This window comes from Xenopus laevis, chromosome 9_10S (assembly GCF_017654675.1).
Source record: "Xenopus laevis strain J_2021 chromosome 9_10S, Xenopus_laevis_v10.1, whole genome shotgun sequence".
Classification (NCBI taxonomy): domain Eukaryota; kingdom Metazoa; phylum Chordata; class Amphibia; order Anura; family Pipidae; genus Xenopus; species Xenopus laevis.
Window position 1 is genome coordinate 106,553,861 of NC_054388.1, and position 25,692 is coordinate 106,579,552.

The following is a 25,692-nucleotide window of genomic DNA, read 5'->3' on the forward strand; positions in this document are numbered from 1 at the left end:
TGAAGAACAACAAGTTTAAATACAAATAATATTTTGCAACTGATTTTTTTTTCTTTTCAAGGGTCAGAAAGATCCTCTGAACCAATGAGCTACAAGCTGGGCGTTAAATGTAGAATAGAGAATGGCGTTGCTTAATGGTAAAAACATTCTAGCAGAGTCATGAACGGTGGAGCCATGCTTCTTCTCTGGCCTTGGTAGTGTACGAGAGTAGGATAAGACTCCCCCTCATTCTCCTGAGTGGCACAGTCCTGCTGCATGGCTTGAGATAAGTCTCCTGTGGGTGCTGCTGGCCCTGGGGAAGAGGGCACACTGCAGATACAAACCCTGTGAGGGCGGGGCTTTCTTTAAACCAATCAGAGATTACTGACAAGGCAGCGTCGGGAGGGTAACACTGCAGCTGACCAATCGGACCATATCTGTGGACGAAAGAGAAACAACTTCAGTCTCTTTCAGGCCAGTCTCCCTGTACCATCTGTGTACTACAGCAATGCTAACATGGGTTAAAGGAGAACTAAAGCCTAAAAATGAACGTGGCTAAAAATGCGATATTTTATATAGTGAACTTATTGCACGAGGCTAAAGTTTGAGCTTGTCAATAGCAGCAATGATCCAGGACTTCAAACTTGTCACAGGGGGTCACCATCTTGGAAAGTGTCTGTGACACTCACATGCTCAGTGGGCTCTGATTGGCTGTTGAGAAGCTAAGCTTAGGGCTCGTCACTAATTATCCAGCAGAAAATGAGCTTCCCTGGCTGTAATATAAGCTGATGCTACAGGTTTGCTGATTATTAAATTCTGATGCTAATTGCACTGGTTTCTGTGCTGCCATGTAGTAATTATCTGTATTAATTACTAATCAGCCTTATATTGTGACATTTCTGTTCTATGTGTACTGTATATTGTGAGTGGCTCCCTAAGCTCAGTAAGTGACAGCAGCACAGAGCATGTGCAGTGAATCAGCAGAAAAGAAGATGGGGAGCTACTGGGGCATCTTTGGAGACACAGATCTTTACTGCTAAAGGGCTGTGGTTGCCTTGGGCTGGTACAGAAGCACAAAACATAATGTACAATATTTCTAGCTACTTCTTTAGTTAGGCTTTTGTTAATGTGCCAAGCAGATAGAGGTGAAATGAAGGCTCAGCAAGAATAGTTAGGGCAGTGCTAGAGGATGCAGTGGCAGAGATTGGGTTAAATATTAAAGTCTATGCCTCCTATTACATCACATGTCTGTGTCTGGTGGTCTATGATGTCATGTACAAAGCTCTCACCTTCTTTGCTGGATGGTGCAACCCTCCTGCGCAAGCTGCGGTCCAGCAGTTGATGTGTCCGCGTGGGGCTGGCGCCGGCCATTAGCCGAGCTGTGGCTTCGTGTAGAAATACCTAAGAGACCAAACATCAAGGGGCAGATTGTAATAAATATAAACTGACCCACGTTCTATTCATTCCTATGGGGTTTTGGAAGTGTATTTATCAAATGCAAAGTGATAAGGTATTTACTGGTCTCATAGCACTGCCTAAATACCAAAAATGAGAGTTTTAATTTGCCCATAAGGCATCATGGGAGGAGACATGCAAATCACTCCTGATTTTTTTTGTATCGAGGCACCAGGGTTTGCCCGTTTGGCGGGTTTCCAGCCAAATTGGGCCACTAATTTAAAGCCCAGGCGGCTTTTGAAAGTATAAACTAGCCAAGGTACGGTTTCGGGCTACTTTTTGCGCCTTTGGCTGGTTTATATTTTGGAAAACAACCAAAGTTTTTTTCTTGCCCTAATGTGCCAAGCCTGCGTCTCCCAATGCATGTTGGGTAATGTAGTTTTTGTTTAACAAGTTTAATGTAAGACTACAATACCCAGCATGCAATGGGACTGACTTGTGTAGAATACAGGAGTTACCAGATGTTGGACTCTGTACCCCAGTCTCCGTCCCTCATATTTTCCGGTGAATTTCCTCAATTTCAGACAATTTTGGGGAAAAAAAAAAACTGCTGGCCACCAAATGTCTAGAGGTTGACCTGTTTTACCAATATTTATTGAAATTGTATATGAATTAGGACCCCTATACCTCCTGGGCCCCCCTCTGTAATTACGTCCCTGGTGACGGGCGAATCTGTCCCGTTTTGCTTCATGGAAAAATTGAATAAGGCGTATTTTCATTTATTTTCTCTCCTCATATTGTGCTATTTTTGGGCTATTTTTAAAAAATGCCTCTTGGCTAGTTTTGGGCTGGTTTTGTAGCCGACTTTGGCTGGTTTTGAGAATTAGACCTGGCAACCGTGCTAGGCAGTGCTGTGTGTATGGCATGAGACAAGTCAATACCTTCTCATTTCAGAAGGCTTCACTTTGCATGCAATTGCTTTTGAAGTGGCTCCTTTTAGCCCAGCTCACCCGAAACAGGTTCGGTTTTCTTTTTATCAAATGGGGAGTTCTGATTTTCACCCACTCATAAATATCCTTCTACAAATCCCATAGGATATATTTATTAAAATCTGAACTCACATTTTGGTATATCTGCCCCCAAGTCACGCTGGAGGAGCATCTCTACAAATAAATGCTGCTCTACTTCTCATATACTCCCACCCCTTTCCTTTTCATATTACTCCCACTACTTCAGTGTCCCCCCCAGACTAACAGATGGTACATACCCTGCGCATGGCTGGTCTGAAGGACTGTGCCAATCTACGTAGGCTGCTCAGATCCAACTGGAATCCCCGCAGCTCGTGAGGAGGAGCTGAATGCACAAGACTGGGCTGCTGCTGCCCTGGGGAATTCTGTTGTTGCTGCTGCCAGATGTTTGTCCTTGTCACCAGTAGTAGGTCACAGAGGAGAAGCTGTGCTACCTGTGAGCAGAGGGAGAAAAAGGGACAGGGGGTTATTGTGCTGGAGGAAAGAGAAATAGAAATAGCAGCTAATGACTCTATTCGCCAGTATAGAATGACCGCTTAGTCACATGCTGTATTCATCTTCTTTAGCAGTTGAATGTTCATGCTCCCAACCTTGTAGCTAATGAGTATCTAGGAAATGTGGGTTTGAGAATATAATACACAAAAGCCATGAATATCTTGTAAATGACATCCTTGTAAATGGGGAGTTCTGATGTCATCAGTTATAAACGGTGAGTAGTGATGTCATTTGTGTCTCAAGACTAAAACTTGTGTATTATAATAAATAAAGCGTCCCTTGTTGCAAAATATGAGGATATTAGAAGTTACTGTATTATGGTCATGAAACTCCTCGGTAACTTATAATATCCTTATATCTTACAAGAGGGGGAACTTTATTCACTATATAAGCTTCGTTAGTCTATACTTGTCTCACCACCTTCCTTCTTATACAAATAAACAGCAGTGCAGTATGGTACAGAAAGGCAACAAATCCCAGCAAAATATTAGGTCAGTGAACCACCAAACCTCCAACACGGCCCCTTCCAAATCTTAACAGTCCTTTACTAGCAGCTTATGGATAATAATGATGTGGTTCTGTATTGAAGATCCGGCACTGCCTCTGTGTTGCACTGCAGGCACATTGCACATCACCGATATCACATGCAATGCAACTACAATGCACCGCAGCCACAGTTCCATCTACTTGCACCTGCTGTTCCCATTACAGTCAGGCCATGGAGTGAGTTACATCAATGCAACAAAGCACAGGTATATAATGCCCAGTACAGGAGCATAACATGGAAACAAGGAACACCATGAACAGTCATTAAAGGAGAACTAAAGCTTGTGATTTTATGATGTTTTGTATTTCTAAATGACACTGTTTACACTACAAATAATTCACTCTACAATATAAAATTTCATTCCTGAACCAACAAGTGTATTTGTTTAGTTGTAATGTTGGTGTGTAGGTGCATCTCAGGTCATTTTGCCTGGTCATGTGATTTCAGAAAGAGCCAGCACTTTAGAATGGAACTGCTTTCTGGCAGGCAGTTGTTTCTCCTACTCAATGTAACTGAATGTGTCTTAGTGGGACCTGGATTTTACTATTGAGTGCTGTTCTTAGATCTACCAGGCAGCTGTTATCTTGTGTTAGGGAGCTGCTATCTGGTTACCTTCCCATTGTTCTGTTAGGCTGCTGGAGGGAAAGGAAGGGGGTGATATCACTCCAACTTGCAGTACAGCAGTAAAGAGTGACTGAAGTTTATCAGAGCCACATGACTGAGGGCAACTGGGAAACTGACAATATGTCTAGCCCCATGACAGATTTCAAAATTAAATATAAAAAATTCTGTTTGCTCTTTTGAGAAACAGATTTCAATGCAGAATTCTGGTGGAGCAGCACTATTAACTGATGCGATTTGGGAAAAAAAAAACATTTTTTCACATGACAGTATCCCTTTAACTAAAGAAGTAGGTAGAAATGTTGTACATTATGTTTTGTGCTTCTGTACCAGCCCAAGGCAACCACAGCCTTTTAGCAGCAAAGATCTGTGTCTCCAAAGATGCCCCAGTAGCTCCCCATCTTCTTTTCTGCTGATTCACTGCACATGCTCTGTGCTGCTGTCACTTACTGAGCTTAGGGACCCACTCACAATATACAGTACACATAGAATAGAAATGTCACAATATAAGGCTGATTAGTAATTAATACAGATAATTACTACATGGCAGCACAGAAACCAGTGCAATTAGCATCAGAATTTAATAATCAGCAAACCTGTAGCATCAGCTTATATTACAGCCAGGGAAGCTCATTTTCTGCTGGATAATTAGTGACGAGCCCTAAGCTTAGCTTCTCAACAGCCAATCAGAGCCCACTGAGCATGTGAGTGTCACAGACACTTTCCAAGATGGTGACCCCCTGTGACAAGTTTGAAGTCCTGGATCATTGCTGCTATTGACAAGCTTAAACTTTAGCCTCGTGCAATAAGTTCACTATATAAGATATGGAATTTTTAGCCACATGCATTTTTAACATTTAGTTCTCCTTTAACCAAGATGGATGCTCAATGCATTACAGGCTTCACTCTTCATCTAGCTCAGATGCTCCCAACAGTACTTAGTAGTCAGTTCTGATAGAATGAGGCTCCTCACCTTATCCACACTGCTAGTGCTGGATGGGCCCATGTTCAAGCTGTCTCGCAAATAGCCACTTGCCTTCTCACAGTGGCCCAAGCTGACCTGACTGCTGTCTTGCTTTCCCAACAAGGTGCGCACGGCTTTGAAGACATAAAGAGCAGCTTTGGGCAGCGGATTCCTAAATAAAAGTAAAAGTGTTATGGTGTGCGGATGAACTATATCGTATCTCTATATTCTGTATACTTGGGACCCAGTGCTAAACTAACAAAACATACATAGGCATTTAAAGTAAAGGTCAAGTATCTACAGTATATGAAAGCTTCCAAGTATTTATATCCTTCTAATGCTTGTGTCTTCAAAACATAACATTCCTGGCTATTCCACTCACTCTGAAGCGTATAGAGTCTTCGGCATGTATTCCACCACCGGGTACAGTCTCTGCGCTGCTTCGTCATCGCCCTGCAGCCAGTTAATAGCCACGATAATGAGAGAGGCCCACCACTTGGCAACCGGATCTGTCCCTGTGCAGAGGAGCCAAGAGATGTTGATTCGGAAGATGTACTTCAAAAGAAATCTCCTTACAGTATATCTCATACTATGTTACCCAGGTTCTAAGCATCCTCCCGCCCAAGAACAGGACACTAGGAGAAATATAAAATCTAGAGAAGAACCTGGTCTGGCTCGGTCTCCTTTTGCTCCCCCCCCCCCCCCAAATATAAGTATCAAAAGGAAAAGAGAAAACCCACTGGCCTTGAGTAGGGAGCTACCCAGATTGGCTTTCTCTGCCCCATTTGTTGACCATTGATAGGCATAAAAGATGATGGATATAATCGATTGACTGAGAAGAAGTCGCTTGACCCCTCTGGGTCCCTTTGTTAGAACGAAAAGTGAAACAGCAAGTCCAGAGTTCAGAGTTTTCACCACATATATCTTTACAGCCCACACTGGTTCATCTTGATGTCAAAGACTAGCACTAACTGCCCATGAAGACTGACACAGCTGACAGTTGGGCCATTAAGGCTGAACCAAAAGAGTGAAGGACAGATAGGGGGCTGTGAGCAGTAAAAAAAAAAAACAGATCAGCCTCAATTTTGGTCTTTTTTTCCCCTTCTAGTGTCATGTACACGAGAGAGATATACTTTACCCCATGGGTTATTCCTGTGTCTCCCCGCATTCTGAGAAAAGCAATTCAATTAGCTTTTGTTTTACGAGTCCAAATGAGTAACAAAATGGAGCCTTACCAGTGACTGCTGCCATACTAGAACTGATAGAAAATGTGTGATTGGGGATGGCTGCTGTGTTGGAGCATCCATTCAGCAACTGCAGATATTCCAGTGCATCCGAAAACTCCCTGCAGGACAGACAAGCCAAGTGAGCATCCAAATAGCGCAGGGCAATGGGTGTACAGATAATGGGTGTACAGATATCAGGTGTACAGATAATGGGTGTACAGATAACGAGTGTTCAGATAACTGGTGTACAGATTATGGGTGTAGAGATAATGGGTATAGGATGGTGTACAGACAATGGGTGCAGGATGGTGTGCAGATAATGGGTGCATAGATAATGGATGTAGGATGGTGTGCAAATAATGGGTGTACGATGGTGTACAGACAATGGGTGCAGGATGGTGTGCAGATAATGGGTGCAGGATGGTGTGCAGATAATGGGTGCAGGATGGTGTGCAAATAATGGGTGCAGGATGGTGTGCAGATAATGGGTGCACGGATAATGGGTGTACAGATTATGGGTGTACAGATTATTGGTGTACAGATAATGGGTGCAGGATGGTGTACAGATAATGAGTGTAGAGATAATGGGTGTAGGATGGTGTACAGATAATGGGTGTAGAGATAATGGGTGTAGGATGGTGTACAGATAATGGGTGTAGAGATAATGGGTGTACAGATAAGAAACACAAGGCACAGAAAACAATTGCCTTGTTACTGTAACCATTTATCCGTTAGCTGTTAATGTCTAGAGCAATTACAATTATGATTGAAATGTTCTGATTGGTTGCCATAGGTTACTAGGCTGAAAGGTAAGTAAATACCACGATAAAGCTTGTGCATCTGGCATGTAGTCTATGTCTGATATACAGTAAATGCATTCACACCACCTTACAGTTCTGGTAAAAGAAAAAAGGACAGGGGGCAAAAGTCTCTTGTATTGGAATCTTACCCTTCGCCCTCTGTCATGGGCTTGGCCTGTTCTGGTTGAGCCACACAGTACAGGGCCTTCTCCAGGAGATGTTCCCGAAAAGCCTGGGTCACCTGGGCCAAGGGGTCCACTGTGACAAGAAACACACATTCTCAGATGGACAATGATCAATATATCAATCAGGGTGTGTATGTATGTTACAGTTCTGACACTGAACTACTCTGCACTGCTAATGGTTCCCCTTTACACTGTGTCTGATGCATGTATTGCCTTTTCTACACACAGCCTGTTACTGGTTGTTCTTTTTCTCTATATATGTATCCGAGGGTAAGATGAGAGTTCAACACAGTTCACCAGAAAAGAACTGTACAACTGTTGAGAGAGCTGTGAACTTCACCCTTTGATAAGTTTGTCTTATGTGTTGTATTATCCATGGTGGTTGCAGTGCATTCGTCTGGCCATTAGAGGTAGCTCCTGCTGTAGTACAGATCTCTACCTGTCTATCGTTACCATTAAAAAATATGTGACCGGCTTACTAAACCCACCATGAGAGTTAAGTAAAGCTCAGGTGGAAGTTGAGCAGAGAGGAAAACTGGATTTAGGTCCTGTATTTAAAGATTTAGTTCCTAATGACTTACAAAGAATCTGAGGCTTACTATCCCTTTAATACTTAAAGGGCCCATTACCTGTGCTGCCGGCTGTGCTATAGATAGTGTCACGGGGAGAGCTCCTCACAGTCCAGTCTCCATCTACAAAAAAGCGATGTCCCAAAGGGTGGCACAGCCACTGCATAGCAGGGGGGATAGTGACACTCTGTGCCAGGCACACCTGACGGGCACTAGACAAGAAGAAGCGCTGCACGAAGAAAGAGGGGGGTTTTTAGTACTCAGTGTGTGTCTTGCACATTATGGGTATTAAATAGCCATATAATAGAAGCTGCAGGCTGAGTTATACAGGAAACTCTGAGTATCACTCATGTATTATAAGGGATAATGTACCCCCTACTGTAAATGATAAGGATATTAGAAGCCACTGAGGGGTTGTTCTGTGACCATATAAAGACACAAGGCTGCAGGCTGAGTTATACAGGGAACTCTGAGTATCACTCATGTATTATAAAGGATAATGTACCCCCTACTGTAAATGATAAGGATATTAGAAGTCACTGAGCGGTTCTGTGCCCATATAAAGGCACAAGGCTGCAAGCTGAGTTATACAGGGAACGCTCAGTATCACTCATGTATTATAAGGGATAATGTACCCCCTACTGTAAATGATAAGGATATTAGAAGTCACTGAGGGTTTGTTCTGTGACCATATAAAGGCACAAGGCTGCAGGCTGAGTTATACAGGGAACTCTGAGTATCACTCCTGTATTATAAAGGATAATGTACCCCCTACTGTAAATGATAAGGATATTAGACGTCCCTGAGGATTTTCACAACCATATAAAGGGACAAGGCTTCACAAGTACACTATGCACCCTTTATATAGTGAATAATGTACTGCTTATTCAGTTGAGTTCCATGCCCATGTAAAGGCAAAAGGTCAAAGCTCAGTTCTTTTACCCAGGTCACGGAACTCCAAAGTGACTTCTAATATCTTCATATTGTACAACAGGGAGTCATGTCACAGAAATGACATCAGTAAGCACCAATTATATGTGCTGACATCATTAATCACAGTTTATAAGGATATCATTTACAGGATATTCAGAGCTTGTGTATTGTAAAAATATATTTTATAGGTTATTCAGGACTAATTTAAATGCACCCTCTATCACCAAATAATTATTTCACAGTGAGATGAATAAATCAGATGAGCCATTTTACTCACCGCCAAAAAGTGGAAGCGCCGGTGAAGACTGGCCTTGACTCTTAGGGCAGCGCCAACGTAGATCTCTGCCAGTGTCGCCACAGAGATGGCATTTCCGGCACAGTCTGCCAGGTTCACTGCACTTAATGCCATATTTACGGCAGACAGGTGGCCTCCAACGTGCTTCCCTGCAGTAAAGATACCACATTCTTGAGTTGAGCTCAAGTCTTTTGTTATTGATAAAGGTGTTTTTTAAAGGGCAGATGATAGATAGATAGATTGATAGATGATAGATAAAAGGACAGACAGAAATATAATAGATTGATGATATATAGATGATTGATAGAAAGATGATTGATAGATAGATAGATAGATAGATAGATAGATAGATAGATAGATAGATAGATAGATAGATAGATAGATAGATAGATAGATAGATAGATAGATAGATAGATAGAAAGATGATTGATAGATAGAAAGATGATAGATAGATAGATAGATAGATAGATAGATAGATAGATAGATAGATAGATAGAAAGATGATTGATAGATAGAAAGATGATAGATAGATAGATAGATAGATAGATAGATAGATAGATAGATAGATAGATGATAAACAGATTATAGATAGATAGATAGATGGCTTGTAGGTTTTGAAAACAAACTGTTGATTTTGGTGGTGGGCTGCCATTCTGTTGTGCTTGTGGGATGAAAAAAAGAGAGCTACTCATGGTGTTTCCCACTGGCGTCCTGTCCTTTATTATAGACAAACACTAGTATTTGCACCATGTTCCTTGAATTAGCATGCATGGGAAATGTCCTGTATTCTATTGGCACAGTATGAGCTATAATATTGGATCCTCCCCACATACCAGTCATTTGAAGCTGGTGGAGACGGTGATACACAAGAGCAGCATCCCTGCAGCTTTTCCGGACATCATCCTTTAGCTGGTGGTCTCTACGAAAGCCTCCAGCCCGCGCCGCCAGCCAACGACCAACCCACAGGCGCTGGAGAACATAGCGAATTACACTCCACATGAGACTGCAGCACAGATCAAGGTTCGAGGTGGGTAGGGGTCGTCCCAGTGCTTTGAGCGCCATCCAAAGGTGTAGCGATGCCTGAGCAAAGTCACCCTAGGACATGTGTGCAACATACATTAATCTCCATACACACCATGGAATGCAGGTCTTGTGTAACATGTTTGTGTAAAAGGGTTGCAACTTCTAGAGCAGTCACTTTGGCCTTGCAGGTTAGCACATTGATCTCACTTTATAGGAAAATATATATATATTTTTTAATATCTGGGTATTTACCTAGTATTTATTTTCAATGCAAATGTGTTAATGGGAGCTACCATATTGCCCCAGAAGAACCATTCTCTATAGACCACTAGCAGTCACAACCATATATTTATAACAATGCACCACAAAGCATGTCTGGATGAGTCTATGAGGCTTAAAAGGCATGTAAAGGCAAAAAAATAAAATCCCAATTTTACTTTCTTTACTGAAGAAGAAACATATCTCTAATATACTTTAATTAAAAAATGTGTACCATTTTTATAATGAACTAAATATGCAGTGAAATTCTCCCTTCATTTACTGCTGTGGATAGGAATTGTCAGACAGTCCCTAACTGCTCTGCAGGGAAACAATCATACTTATGAACAGCAGGGGGAGCCCCTGCCTTACTTCCCAGCCATGCAGAACTCAAGCAGCTTTGTTTGTTTCCCTGTAGAGCAGTTGGTGACTGTGTAGAGATTTGTATTGGATTTTATTTTTGCCTTTAAATCCCCTTTACTGTTTCCAACTCCAGCTGCAGGGACAAAGATAAAGGAGCCAAATTTAAACAGATAAACTAGGATTCTATTTGGAGGATTATTTTGCTGCAGCCACTGGTTCTGGAGAGTTGGAGAAAGTTTGTATTAAACAATACAAAAACTATAAAATCCACATTAGATTACATGACAACACAAGACCCAGTAAAGTACATAAAGGTGAAAAACTTACACTCTAGTAGGTAGAATTCTGAATATTTAAACCTTTTAATTCAATTGTGGCTTACCCGAGACAGATCAACATCAGCTTGTTTGCGGTGACACCAGAAGAGGGCAGAAGATTCTGAGTGCAGTCGTGTTACAGGCTCCCCATATATAAACAGTCGTATAAATACCCCCAAAACAATGATGATGTTGATTGGCCAAAGGAAAGTAGAAGGGAGCAGCCAGCTCGACCACATGGATGGTTCTGCGGAAAGAAATAACAATGAGAGATGTTTCCCCCAAGAAGATGTACTCTTGTTTTCTGCTGTGCATTTACAGTATGGTCTGTATTTCAAACTGCCTTGGAGAAAAGGGCTGAGGTAGTAGATCCACTTATTCTGAGCCCAAAAAGCAGTGTGGATCAATGTTACTAACAAATATGAGAAAGGTGCACACTAAGCTGTAGAGCAGGGATCCCCAACCTTTTGAAGCCGTGAGCAATATTCAGAAGTAAAAAGGAGTTGGGGAGCAACACTAGCATGAAAAATGTTCTTGGGTGCCAAATAAGTGCAGTGATTGGCCATTTGGAAGCTCCATGTGGATTGTCAATCTACATTGGGGCTCTGTTTGGCAGTACAACTGGTTTTTATACAACCAAAACTTGCCTCCAAGCCTGGAATTCAAAAATAATCACCTGCTTTGAGGCCACTGGGGGCAACAGCCAAGGGGTTGGAGAGCAACATGTCGCTCACGAGCTACTGGTTGGGGATCACTGCTGTAGAGTATAAGCAACCAACCTGAGGGTGTGGCCTGCAACATGCTCCTCCCAGCACCATGGTAAGATTCACCGTCCAAAGTGTCATAATTCTTGGAGCTTCCCATCAGCAAAGACAAAGGATTAAAGGACAGGCAGAGGAAAACAAAAGCACAGAGTGCCATGCGAGAACGATCCAACATCCCTGCGCTGCGAGGAGATGGAACCTCCTGTTTGACTTTGACCTAAAAGGGCAAGAATAGATTTGAAAGAGAACAGGCAAGCAGCGGGGAATCTCAGCGAGATACTGGGGGATAGTCAGTCATATTTATTGTCATCTCTTCTGCATACAAAAAAAGAAATGCATACATAATGAGACGAAATTGCAATGTCCCTATCCCGCCCCAGACCACATACATATTACACATACTCCCAAACAAACATATACTGTTAAAAAAATCTAAAACATTTTTCAATATACACTTTCAAGCCAAGAATATACAAATAAAATACAAAAAAAGAAGAAACCCCATTTTTCTAACTCCCACTCCTTCGTTTTTAACACAAAAGTATTTCTGTATTATTTGTGCCATTTATTTGTGCAATCACACCTTATCTAATAACTACCTTACTATAAAGTGCAATAATTGTGGCTGATTGTACCTACCTAATATAAGTTACTATTTTGTGCCTACAGCCATTACTCACATGATCTATTTTTATATTTCCATCACTATGTTGTGCAATAAAGTGCATATCAGTTACCTCCTCTCTCAACCAATAATAAAGTGGATTTATTGGGCATAACCCACAGTATGTGCAAACCCATAGCTTAAAGGAGAAGGAAAGCTACTGAAGCAGTTTATTGCCAATAGAATAGCCACAATAATGCAAGCTATAACACTATATTTATTCTGCAGAATGCTTTACCGTACCTGCGTAAACAGCTCTAGAAGCTCTCTGTTTGTTTAGGATAGCAGCTGCCATATTAGCTTGGTGTGACATCACTTCCTGCCTGAGTCTCACTGGTTACTCATAACTCTGCGCTCAGATTACAACAGGGAGGGGAGGAGGGGGGGAAGGGAGAGGAGCAGACTGAGCATGCTCAAGCCCTAGCCCTGGAGGTTTAAGCTGAAAACAGGAAGTCTGATACAGAAGTCCATGTATAAACAATAGAAGGAAAGAAATGCTGTGTTTTTTTTTTGACAGAGGACTTAGAGCAGCATTACTTTGAGGGTTCACTGGTGTATTTATATAGACCTTTCTGATAAAGTTTACTTAGTTTTAGCCTTTCTTTCTCCTTTAACATCTGGAAAAACACAGGTGGATCATCCCTTCTGTAGAAGCAGAGACAGGAGTATTGGGACACAGAGATAGACTAGAATGAGAGAGGCCGAAATACAGATGCTCTACTCCTGTCTATGTAGCAAAGCCCAGGGAATTGGGAGCAGAAGTAAGTAGGAAATACATCATCAATATCATAAGCAATAGGAAGTGATTGAAGCTGCTGACCTTCGCATCCTCACTGAGAGGACTGTCTGGCTCCGAGTCGCTGCTACACTGTGAGAAAGGACTGCCGCTGTGTGATGGAGAACCTGCATCTGAGGGAGGAGGTGTGAGCACTTCCATCATTTCTGCTTTCACTCCTTCCATGACAACCGTACCGGCCACCAAGTCCTTCAGGGTGTCTGAGGAGACAGAGAACTCAGCATTAGTCTGACTCCAAAAACAGCTGTATTTGAAAATAGCTAAGCAATGGCTAAACAAATGATATTGCCAAAATATTCTCAGCCACCTTACTGACAAGTATCAGACGAGTAACTACATATATATTAGGTCGGCCCTTGCTAGACCAGCCAATCAGAGCTTTATCAAAAAGAGCAGCAACATCAAAGCAGGAAGTGGGAGCTTACTGTTCTTCTGGGCGGCCATTTTCAGCATCATGTTTTCCTGTTTCAACTTGATGTTGTTCTGCTGCAGAAAACGGATGTAGTCTATGGCCTTCTTTAACACGGATGACTTGTTCAGCTGCTGTCAAATAATAAAATAGTTACACTGGGAACAGGGATAGAGGTGCCCATCATTAAAGGAAAACTTAACCCCTAAAATGAATATTTAAGCAACAGATAGTTTATATCAAATGAAGTGGCATATTAAAGAATCTTACCAAACTGGAATATATATTAGGGATGCACCGAATCCACTATTTTGGATTCGGACGAACTCCCGAATCCTTTGTGAAAGATTGGGCTGAATACCGAACTGAATCTGAATCCTAATTTGCATATGCAAATTAGTGGTGGGAAGGGGAAAAATTTTTTTACTTCCTTGCTTTGTGACAAAAAAAGTCACACAATTTCCCCCCACCCCTAATTTGCATATGCAAATAAGTATTCAGATTCGGTTCGGCCAAGCAGAAAGATTCAGCCGAATCCGAATCCTGCTGAAAAAGGCCAAATCCTGGCCGAATCCCGAACCAAATTCTGGATTCGGTGCATCCCTAGTAGATGTATTTAAGTAAATCTTGCCCTTTTACATCTCTTGCCTTGAACCACCATTTCATGATGGTCTGTGTGCTGCCTCAGAGATCACCTGACCAGAAATACTGCAGCTCTAACTGTAACAGGAAGAAGTGTGGAAGCAAAAGACACAACTCTGTCTTTTAATTGGCTCATGTGACCTAACATGTATGGTTTGTTGGTATGTTTGTGTGCACCGTGAATCATACAATCCCACGTGACGGCCCTTATTTTTTTAAATGGCAATTTTCTATTTAGGATTACCCAATGGCATATACTGTACTACTAAAAAAGAATATTATTATGAAAATGGTTTATTTGCATGAAGCAGGGTTTTTTACATATGAGCTGTTTTATGCAATATCTTTTTATAGAGACCTACATTGTTTGGGGGGTATAGTTTTCCTTTAACTTTGGCCAGGTATCCTGTTTGCTAAGGAAGTTATGTGCCTTTAGGGCAATAAGAAGATCCATTCGGCACGCTGCTCCAGCTCCACTCAACTCAACTGCCATGCAAGAGTGCAACTGGTCAAGGATTTCCATATATACTCAGAAAAACTGGAGGGGGTACGGCTGCAGCTTAAAGGAGAACTAAAGCCTAACTAAAGAAGTAGCTAGAAATCTTGTACATTACATTTTGGGCTTCTGTACCAGCCCAAGGCAACCACAGCCCCTTAGCAGTAAAGATCAGTGTCTCCAAAGATGCCCCAGTAGCTCCCCATCTTCTTTTCTGCTGATTCACTGCACATGCTCTGTGCTGCTGTCACTTACTGAGCTTAGGGAGCCACTCACAATATACAGTACACATAGAATAGAAATGTCACAATATAAGGCTGATTAGTAATTAATACAGATAATTACTACATGGCAGCACAGAAACCAGTGCAATTAGCATCAGAATTTAATAATCAGCAAACCTGTAGCATCAGCTTATATTACAGGGGAAGCTCATTTTCTGCTGGATAATTAGTGACGAGCCCTAAGCTTAGCTTCTCAACAGCCAATCAGAGCCCACTGAGCATGTGAGTGTCACAGACACTTTCCAAGATGGTGACCCCCTGTGACAAGTTTGAAGTCCTGGATCATTGCTGCTATTGACAAGCTGAAACTTTAGCCTCGTGCAGTAAGTTCACTATATAAAATATGCCATTTTTACCCATATTAGTTTTTAGGGTTTCCTTATACTTTAAAGTCTGTCAGCCCACTTACATAGTGCCTTGTCTGAAGGTTTTCTGATCTATCTCTGCATAAAACTCCACATGGCTATAGTTGGAGGAAGACTAACTTAGCATACAACAAGTAAGAGTTTGCCAGTTGATACCTTGGCCTCTGTGCCTGCGACCAGGTCCTTAAGTTCTATGATCTTGTCGTTGATAGAGCATCGATATCGCTTCTCGATGGCATTGTGTGCTGTGCGTTTTTCCCCTTTGCCGTTCAGCATGGCCATCTTGCCGCTGCCTGTGAGGCGATTAATTGGTAACTTGTCTGCTTCCATTATCAATGGCACCGTTGTCAGAAAGGTTCCCCCGCTGACCAGAGTCTGTTGCATAAAAAACACACACGAAGGTCAGAAAAATAGAAATGAGATGCCACAATTAAGGCAACCTAAGGCTTTAGCTGAACTACAACAAAACATCATTCTAGGTGACTCTTGTTGAGGTGTCACCGTTCATGTGCCCCATACTACTATAGTTTATATAAACAAGCTGCTGTGTAGCCATGGGGGCAGCCATTCAAGCACAGGATACACAGTAGATAACAGATAAGTACTACTATAGTTTATATAAACAAGCTGCTGTGTAGCCATGGGGGCAGCCATTCAAGCACAGGATACACAGTAGATAACAGATAAGTACTACGATAGTTTATATAAACAAGCTGCTGTGTAGCCATGGGGGCAGCCATTCAAGCACAGGATACACAGTAGATAACAGATAAGTACTACTATAGTTTATATAAACAAGCTGCTGTGTAGCCATGGGGGCAGCCATTAAAGCACAGGATACACAGTAGATAACAGTACTACTATAGTTTATATAAACAAGCTGCTGTGTAGCCATGAGGGCAGCCATTCAAGCACAGGATACACAGTAGATAACAGATAAGTTCTTATATACTTCAGAACCTGTTATCTTCTGTGCATTCTGTATTTGAATGGCTGCCCTCATCCCTTTAAGACACTTATGGGATATGGTCTCTTTAAGAACTGTGTCTCATTAAGAACTGTTTTTATTTTCCTTTTCTAACTGATTTTGATTGGTTGTAATTTTGTATAAAAGGCCTTTTCCTGTGGGTGAGTACCCTTGTGGTATGTAATTTTTTTTAACTTTGATGAATCAATATAGTTTTTAACTCTACACTTTTTGGCCCTGTGGGTTGTCTTGAGTGCCGGACAGCCCTGCTTTTCTTGCATATATCAGTTTGCTACTCCCTGAAGCTGAGGGTATGGGGCTGGTGCACCTGGACCACTCGATCTACTTGGTGATCTATTTATATTTATATTTACATTAATATTCTGGAGCATTTTCTTCTCCTTTCCTGCCCCCATGGCTACACAGCAGCTTTCATTTCAATGGGGCAAAATGGAGCTCGTGCCCTATCTGTTAACTGAAGAAGAGTAAGGACTTGATTATATATATCGCTCATGTTATATAGAATGTAAAGGGACAAACTAATTTTTCTTTTATGGGGTTTTACATTGTTTAAATACATCCTTAGGTATCAGTACAGGGTGGGTTTCTCCTCTCACCGGCATTTGCAGAGGTGTCGTCTGTATTGTGGTATTGGTTCCTAATGAAGTCACCCCAGAAGTCTTCACTCCTGACACAACAGCGCTGTCCGCCTTAACGGCAGTGAGCAGCAGGGAGTCTGTTTTGATGAAATGAGGTTGCAGGAAGACCTGGAGGAGGGCGAAGTAGAAATGTTAATTTGAATTCCATATCCATCAGACTGTCTAATGCATTGCCTGCTCGATGAACAGCTCTACTCACCGGGACCTGTTGGATTTGGGAGGTGACAGGTGAAGTACTGGTGGTAGTGATAAATTGCTGCGGAGAGATGGTCTGCGTGTGGATGGTTACAGGCTGCTGTATCTGAGTGGGGGATTGTGCCTGATGAGCTACGGGGGTGATGCTTTGTAGCTGAGGTCCTGCAACACTAGTTTTGCTCTGCAGAGTTTGTCCAGTGACACTTTGCAACTGTTGCACGCCTTGAACCGTAATATGCTGCAGAGCTTGCCCTGAAATATTCTGCAGCACCTGTCCAGCTTGAGTAGTGTTATTCTGAAGCGGCTGCATGGTTTTGCTTGAGACAGCCTGCAGGCTTTGTTGCCTGGCTTGCCCAGCGGCTATAGGATGATTTATGATACCTTGTGGGCTAGCAACACTCTGAGGGACTGCACCAATCCAGGTAACATGGAACGAGACAAAATTCTAATTTAGCATAGAAATATCAAATACCAGACAATACTCATGGAATGAGGACTACCGTAAATGATTAGGGGATTAGACAAGGCACATCAGCAGGTTTTCAAACATATCCCACCATCTGTAATCCAATAGAATCACAGGATCTGCTGACCCAACCTGCCAATATGATCTATATGGGCAATGCTGACTTTAAAGGATAAGTAATCCTTTAAAAAAAAGTGAATGTAAGATTGATGAGAGTGCAATTCTAAGCACCTTTGTAATTTACATTCATTATTTATTTTATTAGTATTCCAAGATATTAAGGGATACAAATACTGTTAATATGAATGAATTTTGTTATAACAGCACCACCTGCTGGTCAGTTTCTGACAAGTCTGACCACCAAGTAGTCAAGGAAGTTGTCAGGAGAAAGAAAGAGGCTGCTCTGATGTTCTTCTGCTTAGGAAAGATTTGAGAAAGGTTTCTAATTGTTTTCTTAAGCAGAAGAACATCAGAGCAGCCTCTTTCTTTCACTACTTGGTGGTCAGACTGGTCAGAAACTGACCAGCAGGTGGCGCTGTTGTAACAAAATTCTTTGATATTAACAGTACGTGTCCTTTTATATCTTGGAATAAAAAGAAAATAAATAATGAATGTAAATTACAAAAGTGCTTAGAATATCCCCCTCGTCAATTTAACAGTCACTTATTTTAAAGGTTTACTTATCCTTTAACCAATATCTAGGGAGCAAATGCTTGAACATCTCTGTGTTATGTTAGTTAGTGAGACAGGATTGTGTATGATACAAATGTGATCTCCCAAGCTTGACAGAGTAGTATTTTACTTCTACAGCTATAACATCACAGGAGACGAAGTATCACAGCTGTGACATTGTATTGTTATGCTCTTACAGCTATGACATCACATAATTAAGTTTCCCAGCTATGGCACAGGGTTACTATATGACTTAAGAGTTGGAGTGCCCATACTTTAATAATGCGAGGTCTACTTTTACTGATGTTGTCATATTATGATCTACATCCATAAAATATTGTTAGCATTCTGTTCCATGGAAAATATTACTTAAAGGAAAATTCAACCCAAACAACCCTCCCCCCTACCCTGGGTAGACCGTCCTTCCTCCTCCCCCCAGCCTACCTGCCCCCCCCCCCGGGAAAATGCCCCTAATTTTTTACTTACCCCTCCATGCAGATTCTGGCCTCGGAGTTCACGCCAGCCATCTTCTTTGTTCTGTCTTTTTCTGAAGTTTCGGCACATGTGCAGTTGGAGTAAATTTCCGGTATCGAACCACTGCGCATGCACCGAAAGTCGCGAAAATTTCCAAAAAATTTTCAGAAATTTTCGTGACTTTCGACGCATGCGCAGTTGTTCAGGACCAGAAATTTACTCCAACTGTGTATGCGCCGTAAATGCTGTCAATAAACGAAGATAACCGGAGAAGAAGAAGATGGCTGCCATGAACTCCAAGGCCAGAATCTGCACGGAGGGGTGAGAAAAAAATTAGGGGCATTTGCCTGGGTGGCAGGTAGGCTGGGGGGGGGGTCTACCCAGGGTAGGGGGAAGGGTTTTTTTAAACTACAGGTTGAATTCTACTTTAAGTATTGATTTCTGAGCATATCGCTATGTTTAACTAACAACAATTTATTATGTTACTGTAATAAATATCTGAATGAAAACCACGAAACAGGAGGGTGATTTAGTCAAGGTGACTTAGAGGAATAAAGTGGGACACATATGACACGGAATCTAAACCAAAACATACACAGCTTTTAATTTCGAGTAAAGGGCTAATTTAATAATGGCAGGCTGAAGAACTAGTTGCACAAGTGGGTATAGAACTGTGCTCATCAACACCCCATACACTGAGGGGGTTATTTATTAAAGTCCGAATGCCAAAAACCCAAGTTTTTTTTGACTGTAGAATCAAAAATTTTTGTGAAAAAAAAAAAATTGCATTTTTCATGATATATTATACCCCGAGAATGGAAAAAGTCCGAATCCAAAAATCCGGAATCTCAAACCTGCCGAGGTTGTATTTAAGTCAATGGGAGAAGTCCCAAATATATCCTGATCTGCACTGATTTCGTGCACAAATCCGAAGATTTTGTGGTTTTTGGGTAAATATCCGAAAAAAATTAGGGCTGAAAAACCAAAAAAAAATTAGTATGATTAGAATTTTTGTATGATTTTCAAAATTTTTTCGAGTTTTTTCCTGCACTGGAATTTTTCGGGAAAATGTATTGATAAATAGGGGAAATAACCCATGCGGATTTGGTCGGAGTATATTTCAGAAAATAATGAGATAAATTATGATTTTGATAAATAAACCCCTTAGTGTTTAGGCTTGATATTGGTGCACAGTCGCTGTGCTGGGCAAAAAACATTGTGCCTTTGCACTTTGCTCCTTCTGTGATAAATCTTATTAAAATGAGAGCCAACCTATTCTGCCACCAGAAGAACCCATGAAACACCTTCTGTGGGGAGCTACCTGCAGCATGTATGAGGTAAGGAGTGAAAATGAGACAATACCACAGTAGTTCCAATGAAAGTCCAATGAACTGTCTATGCAAAGATCTACATTTCCATTTACTTTGTGTTAATACTCTCATATCAATCAGGCTGTGCATTGCTTACCTGCAGGCCCAGGCTGGCAATCTGTGGGTTCTGGCAAATGCCACAGGGGCTGCTATAAGATGCCATAGACACTCACTATTTATTTGGCTGGTGGGTGGCTGTTTGGGCCTCTGTGTGACCTGTTGGGGCCTCTGGGTACCTGAAATGCCAGGGCTTATTTTGATTGTCAGTCCAGACCTGCTTACCTGTGTATGTCCCCTGATCCTGCGGGTATGCTCCTAATGTCGTCTGTGAGCTGAACTGAGGCTGAGCTTGGGACACAAAGTTCTGCCCAAATAGCAGGCTCTGCAGTGATTGTGGAGACTGCTGGAGTTTGCTCGCTGCTTCCTTTGGACTAGTACAGATCTGCATAGGCTCCTCAGTTGCCCGACTCTGTGCCGAAAAACTGATCTGCTGCCCCAGAGCATCCTGGGGATGGACCGGAGACTGTTGCCCAGGGAAACCAAGAGGAAACATCTTTATAGGGGGTGCACTGGGGGGTGCAGCCAGTAATCCCTCCAAAGAGCTTAATGCTTCTCCCCCAGCGAGATCGACAGGAGGGGTTGGGTCCTGTGCAGAACCATTGATGGTGTTAAAGGCAGCTCCATCGAACAGGAAGTCATTGTCATTGTTGTGAATAAGCTGAAGCATATCTGATGAGAGAGAGAAAAAAGGGGGTTTAGATATACAGTATATATATATATATATATATATACATATATATATATATATATATATATATATATATATATATATATATATATATATATAGTGAATAAAGTACCCCCTTTTGTAAAATATAAAGATATTATAAGTTACCGAGGAGTTTTTATACAGTCATGGAACTCCGAGGTAACTTATAATATCCTCATATTTTACAACTGGGTGTACTTTATTTATTATAATACACAAGTTTCAGTGAGTCATGTGACAGAAATTACATCACTACTCACCGTTTATAACTGATGACATCACTACTAACTGTTTATAAGGATATAATTTACGAAATATTCACGGCTTTTGTGTATTATATACATATACACACATACCACAGTAGTAGCTCTAACCTGGGGGAAGATTCTCCCATTATAAAAGTGCACTGTTAACTAGTATCGCAGAATTACACAATTCTCATCTACTGCCGCGGAAATGTATATTGGGGTTCTTTGTCCCCAGCGTGGAGCTCATATTTCTGTGGACAACAAAACCCCTTATGTGCCATCACCCTAAATGGGCTGCTCTGACACCCGTGGAAAACAAAGTCTCATAATTGCATGAAATTACCTTCTTCTCTAATGTCATGCAATAATATCATTCAAATGTTTTACCTGTGGTGATTCCTCATGGCTCCCAATTGCAAGTTATTTTCTGGTGCTTTGTTACTCACTGAGGAGTAACAGTCACGCTGCTATAGTTCCAGGGGTACCTAGGGTACAAATAAGCACTCACCCCAAATCTCCCCCTAACTGACCTTCAGACTGGGCCCCCTTAGCTTATAACAAGGTTACAGATATATAGAAACATTGGGGTAACAGTCACCCTGCTATAGTTCCAGGGGTACCCAGGGCACAAATAAGCACTCACCCCAAATCTCCCCCTAACTCGCCTTCAGACTGGGCCCCCTTAGCTCATAACAAGGTTACAGATATATAGAAACATTGGGGTAACAGTCACCCTGCTATAGTTCCAGGGGTACCCAGGGTACAAATAAGCACTCACCCCAAATCTCCCCCTAACTGGCCTTCAGACTGGGCCCCCTTAGCTCATAACAAGGTTACAGATATATAGAAACATTGGGGTAACAGTCACCCTGCTATAGTTCCAGGGGTACCCAGGGTACAAATAAGCATCACCCAAATCTCCCCCTAACTGACCTTCAGACTGGACCCCCTTAGCTCATAACAAGGTTACAGATATATAGAAACATTGGGGTAACAGTCACCCTGCTATAGTTCCAGGGGTACCCAGGGCACAAATAAGCACTCACCCAAATCTCCCCCTAACTGGCCTTCAGACTGGGCCCCCTTAGCTCATAACAAGGTTACAGATATATAGAAACATTGGGGTAACAGTCTGAAGCAACTGAAGGCAATATTTTTTATTCCTTTCTGCATTGGTTATTGTGTCATTTAATCAATGTAGCTAAAGTCGGCCTTGCTCACGTCTGGCTTCTGCTACATTGTTTCAAATATCAGAACCACTTTATTTATTTCCATTAATTCTTGGAAACAGCTGGAGAGTGTGGGGTTTTACTGTTATCTTATCTTATCTTATCTAAGGAGAGCATTTCCCAGCAGCCTCTGTGGGAATATTAGCAATTATAACAGCAGGGCCAAAGATAAGTAATACCAAAAATGGAAAGTGTTTTAAAGGAACAGTAACACCAAAAATGTATGTTGTGTTACCCTGCCCTGGTAAAACTGGTGTATTTGCTTCAGAAACACTATTATATTTTATATAAACAAGCTGCTGTGTAGCCAAGGGGGCAGCCATTCAAACACAGGATACACAATAGATAACAGATAAGTACTACTATAGTTTATATAAACAAGCTGCTGTGTAGCCATGGGGGCAGCCATTCAAGCACAGGATACACAGTAGATAACAGATAAGTACTACTATAGTTTATATAAACAAGCTGCTGTGTAGCCATGGGGGCAGCCATTCAAGCACAGGATACACAGTAGATAACAGATAAGTACTACTATAGTTTATATAAACAAGCTGCTGTGTAGCCAAGGGGGCAGCCATTCAAACACAGGATACACAATAGATAACAGATAAGTACTACTATAGTTTATATAAACAAGCTGCTGTGTAGCCATGGGGGCAGCCATTCAAGCACAGGATACACAGTAGATAACAGATAAGTACTACTATAGTTTATATAAACAAGCTGCTGTGTAGCCATGGGGGCAGCCATTCAAGCACAGGATACACAGTAGATAACAGATAAGTACTACTATAGTTTATATAAACAAGCTGCTGTGTAGCCATGGGGACAGCCATTTAAGCACAGGATACACAGTAGATAACAGATAAGTACTACTATAGTTTATATAAACAAGCTGCTGTGTAGCCATGGGGGCAGCCGTTATCTAATGTGTATCCTGTGCTTGAATGGCTGCCCCCATGGCTACACAGCAGCTTGTTTATATAAACTATAGTAGTACTTATCTGTTATCTACTGTCAGGGGTGCTCTGCCAATGAGGCGAGTTGAGGCTGTCGCCTCAGGCGGCAGCGCCCCACTAGGTACCAGGGGCAGCAAAAATGCTGCTCCTGGTACTTTAAGAGCGAATTTCCGGGGGAGGGGGGGCAGCAGCAGTTCAGGCAGCGGAGGGGCCAGGATCACCCCTGTCTACTGTGTATCCTGTGCTTGAATGGCTGCCCCCATGGCTACACAGCAGTTTGGTTATATAAACTATAATAGTGTTTCTGAAGCAAACACACCGGTTGTTCCAGTGCAACACAACAGGTCGCTATATTCTCATCCTTTAAGAAGACATAAGAAGGTGAAAAATTAAAGTTTAAACTTCAATATTAGATAAACAGTAACAAACACATTATGGAAATTAATTGAAAAAAATTTCTAATAAAGATGTTTTTATACATCATTTGGGCTCCTCTTTTCACGCAACAGTAAGTCTCTCCCATTTTTTGCTTGACTTTAATAAGTTGGCTCTACTCCTGACTGCGGAGTCCCTCTGGGTGTGAATCGAAGGGTGCGAATCTCTTATACTGTATGTCACCCACATTGAGATACACGTAAAAGAATTAGGAACAGCCTCCATACTTGACGGATACTCATGAGGAGCAGGTCTCCCTTTGTGGAGGGGATCCCAGGAAGACAGGAGAAAAGGATAACCTCTAGCAATATAGAGAATAAAAGGGATAATATCAGAAGTTATTGCACAGAAGTAGTGTGAGGCATTGTCTCCCAGCAGAGGTGGTTAGCTAAACACTAGCAAGCAAACCAGGAGGACGGAGAAGCCCAGGACCAGGGTTTCCAGGTCTGATTTTCAAAACCAACCAAAGTCAGCTATGAAACCAGCCCAAAACTAGCCTAGAGGCAATTCAAAAGTAGCCCAAAAATAGCACAATAGGTGCAGTGAAGAAAAGTCTAAAAAAATAAATGAATATATGTGAAAATAGGCCTTTTTCAAGTTTTCACTGTTTCACAAATTTTTCCGATTCGCCCGTCATAAGGCCCTAATACAATTTCAATAAATATTGCTAAAACTGCTCAGCCTCTAGACATTATGGTGGCCAGCTGATTTTTGCCCCAAAATTAGCTGAAATTGAGGAAAGTCACAGAGAATGCTTGAGGGATGCGAGACCGGGGTACAGAGCTCAAAATCTGGTAACTCCCGACTTCTACACAAGTCAGTCCCATTGCATGCTGGGTATTGTAGTCTTACATTCAACTTGGCAGTTGGAAAATTGTTAAACAAAAACTACATTACCCAACATGCATTGGGAGACGCAGGCTTGGCACATTAGGACAAGAATAAATTTGGCTGGTTTCCAAAGTCCAAACCAGTCAAAAGGCCAAAAATGTAGCCCGAATCCAGACCATGGCTAGTTTACACTTTCCAAACCCGCCTCTCAGCCAGGGCAACAGGTGCAAATAATAAGTAATAATGATGAATCTAGACTCCAGCAGAAGGAAGAGTTAAAATGCAGCAGCTGAAGTTCTGTACAATACCCAGTAGGACACCCCCCCCCCCACAGCAGGTGGCACATTCCAAACCTCTCTGCCCTTGGTACCTTCAAAAGTGCACTCCATTGTAGCTCAGGGGCCACAGCAGTTTCCCACTTCCCGGCACCCACCATGCAGCACCCAAGGGATCTTGAAAATTAATCAGAATTAGTTTTTTTTGTTTTTTAATGTTTTAGTTCCTCCCCCTCCATCTTATTGCTCAGTCACACTCCTCCCACTTTCGCGCGTCACCGGCCCGGGCCCCGCCTCCTTCTCCTCAGGAGTGAAAGAGCTTGAATCAGGGCTTTGAGATGAGGTGACTGCTCGGGGCCAATCAGAGAGAGAGAAGCCGCTCGCCTCTCTATGCGACGGCCCAGTCCTGCCTTGATACTGAGACAGGTCTCTGACGAGGTTACTCGCGTTCGTTCACGTTTCAACCTCTGCAGGGTTACTGTCGGCCGTTCTCACACACACACACACCCTCAAGCCCTGCCGCACTGTGCTCTGTCAATGGGTCTGAGGGGGGCGTCAACTATATATAAAGCGAACGTGAGGTGAAGGGAATCCAGAGGCAGCGCCGAAGCCTGTTGCAATTTCTCACTGACAATAAAAAAAACTACAGTTCCCATAATCCCCTGCTAGTACAGCTGAATATTAGCGCAAGCCTTGAAAAAAAAACTAGCTGTCAAAGTGTC

The 25,692-nt window shown here is 42.1% G+C and overlaps 1 protein-coding gene across 3 annotated transcripts in view; it reads right to left on the reverse strand.

Moving 5' to 3' along the window:
• Positions 1 to 25,692, reverse strand: part of srebf1.S (sterol regulatory element binding transcription factor 1 S homeolog) — a 31,027-nt gene continuing 5,335 nt past the window's right edge. Inside the window, exons 1-19 of one of the 3 annotated variants that reach the window (XM_018239325.2) lie at positions 25,066 to 25,208; positions 20,504 to 20,950; positions 17,244 to 17,647; positions 17,003 to 17,152; positions 15,575 to 15,793; positions 13,648 to 13,765; positions 13,247 to 13,422; positions 11,778 to 11,979; positions 11,064 to 11,245; positions 9,871 to 10,132; positions 9,020 to 9,186; positions 7,870 to 8,038; positions 7,205 to 7,313; positions 6,265 to 6,374; positions 5,412 to 5,544; positions 5,039 to 5,201; positions 2,642 to 2,836; positions 1,269 to 1,380; positions 1 to 416 (exon numbers count right to left, since the gene is read on the reverse strand). In XM_018239325.2, coding sequence (XP_018094814.1) covers positions 361 to 416; positions 1,269 to 1,380; positions 2,642 to 2,836; positions 5,039 to 5,201; positions 5,412 to 5,544; positions 6,265 to 6,374; positions 7,205 to 7,313; positions 7,870 to 8,038; positions 9,020 to 9,186; positions 9,871 to 10,132; positions 11,064 to 11,245; positions 11,778 to 11,979; positions 13,247 to 13,422; positions 13,648 to 13,765; positions 15,575 to 15,793; positions 17,003 to 17,152; positions 17,244 to 17,647; positions 20,504 to 20,950; positions 25,066 to 25,084 — 3,393 coding nt within the window. In that variant the 5' untranslated portion in view covers positions 25,085 to 25,208 and the 3' untranslated portion in view covers positions 1 to 360. Of the gene's footprint in view, positions 417 to 1,268; positions 1,381 to 2,641; positions 2,837 to 5,038; positions 5,202 to 5,411; positions 5,545 to 6,264; positions 6,375 to 7,204; positions 7,314 to 7,869; positions 8,039 to 9,019; positions 9,187 to 9,870; positions 10,133 to 11,063; positions 11,246 to 11,777; positions 11,980 to 13,246; positions 13,423 to 13,647; positions 13,766 to 15,574; positions 15,794 to 17,002; positions 17,153 to 17,243; positions 17,648 to 20,503; positions 20,951 to 25,065; positions 25,209 to 25,692 lie in introns of those variants that run through there. The other 2 variants (XM_018239324.2, XM_018239323.2) reach the window with 2 other exon arrangements.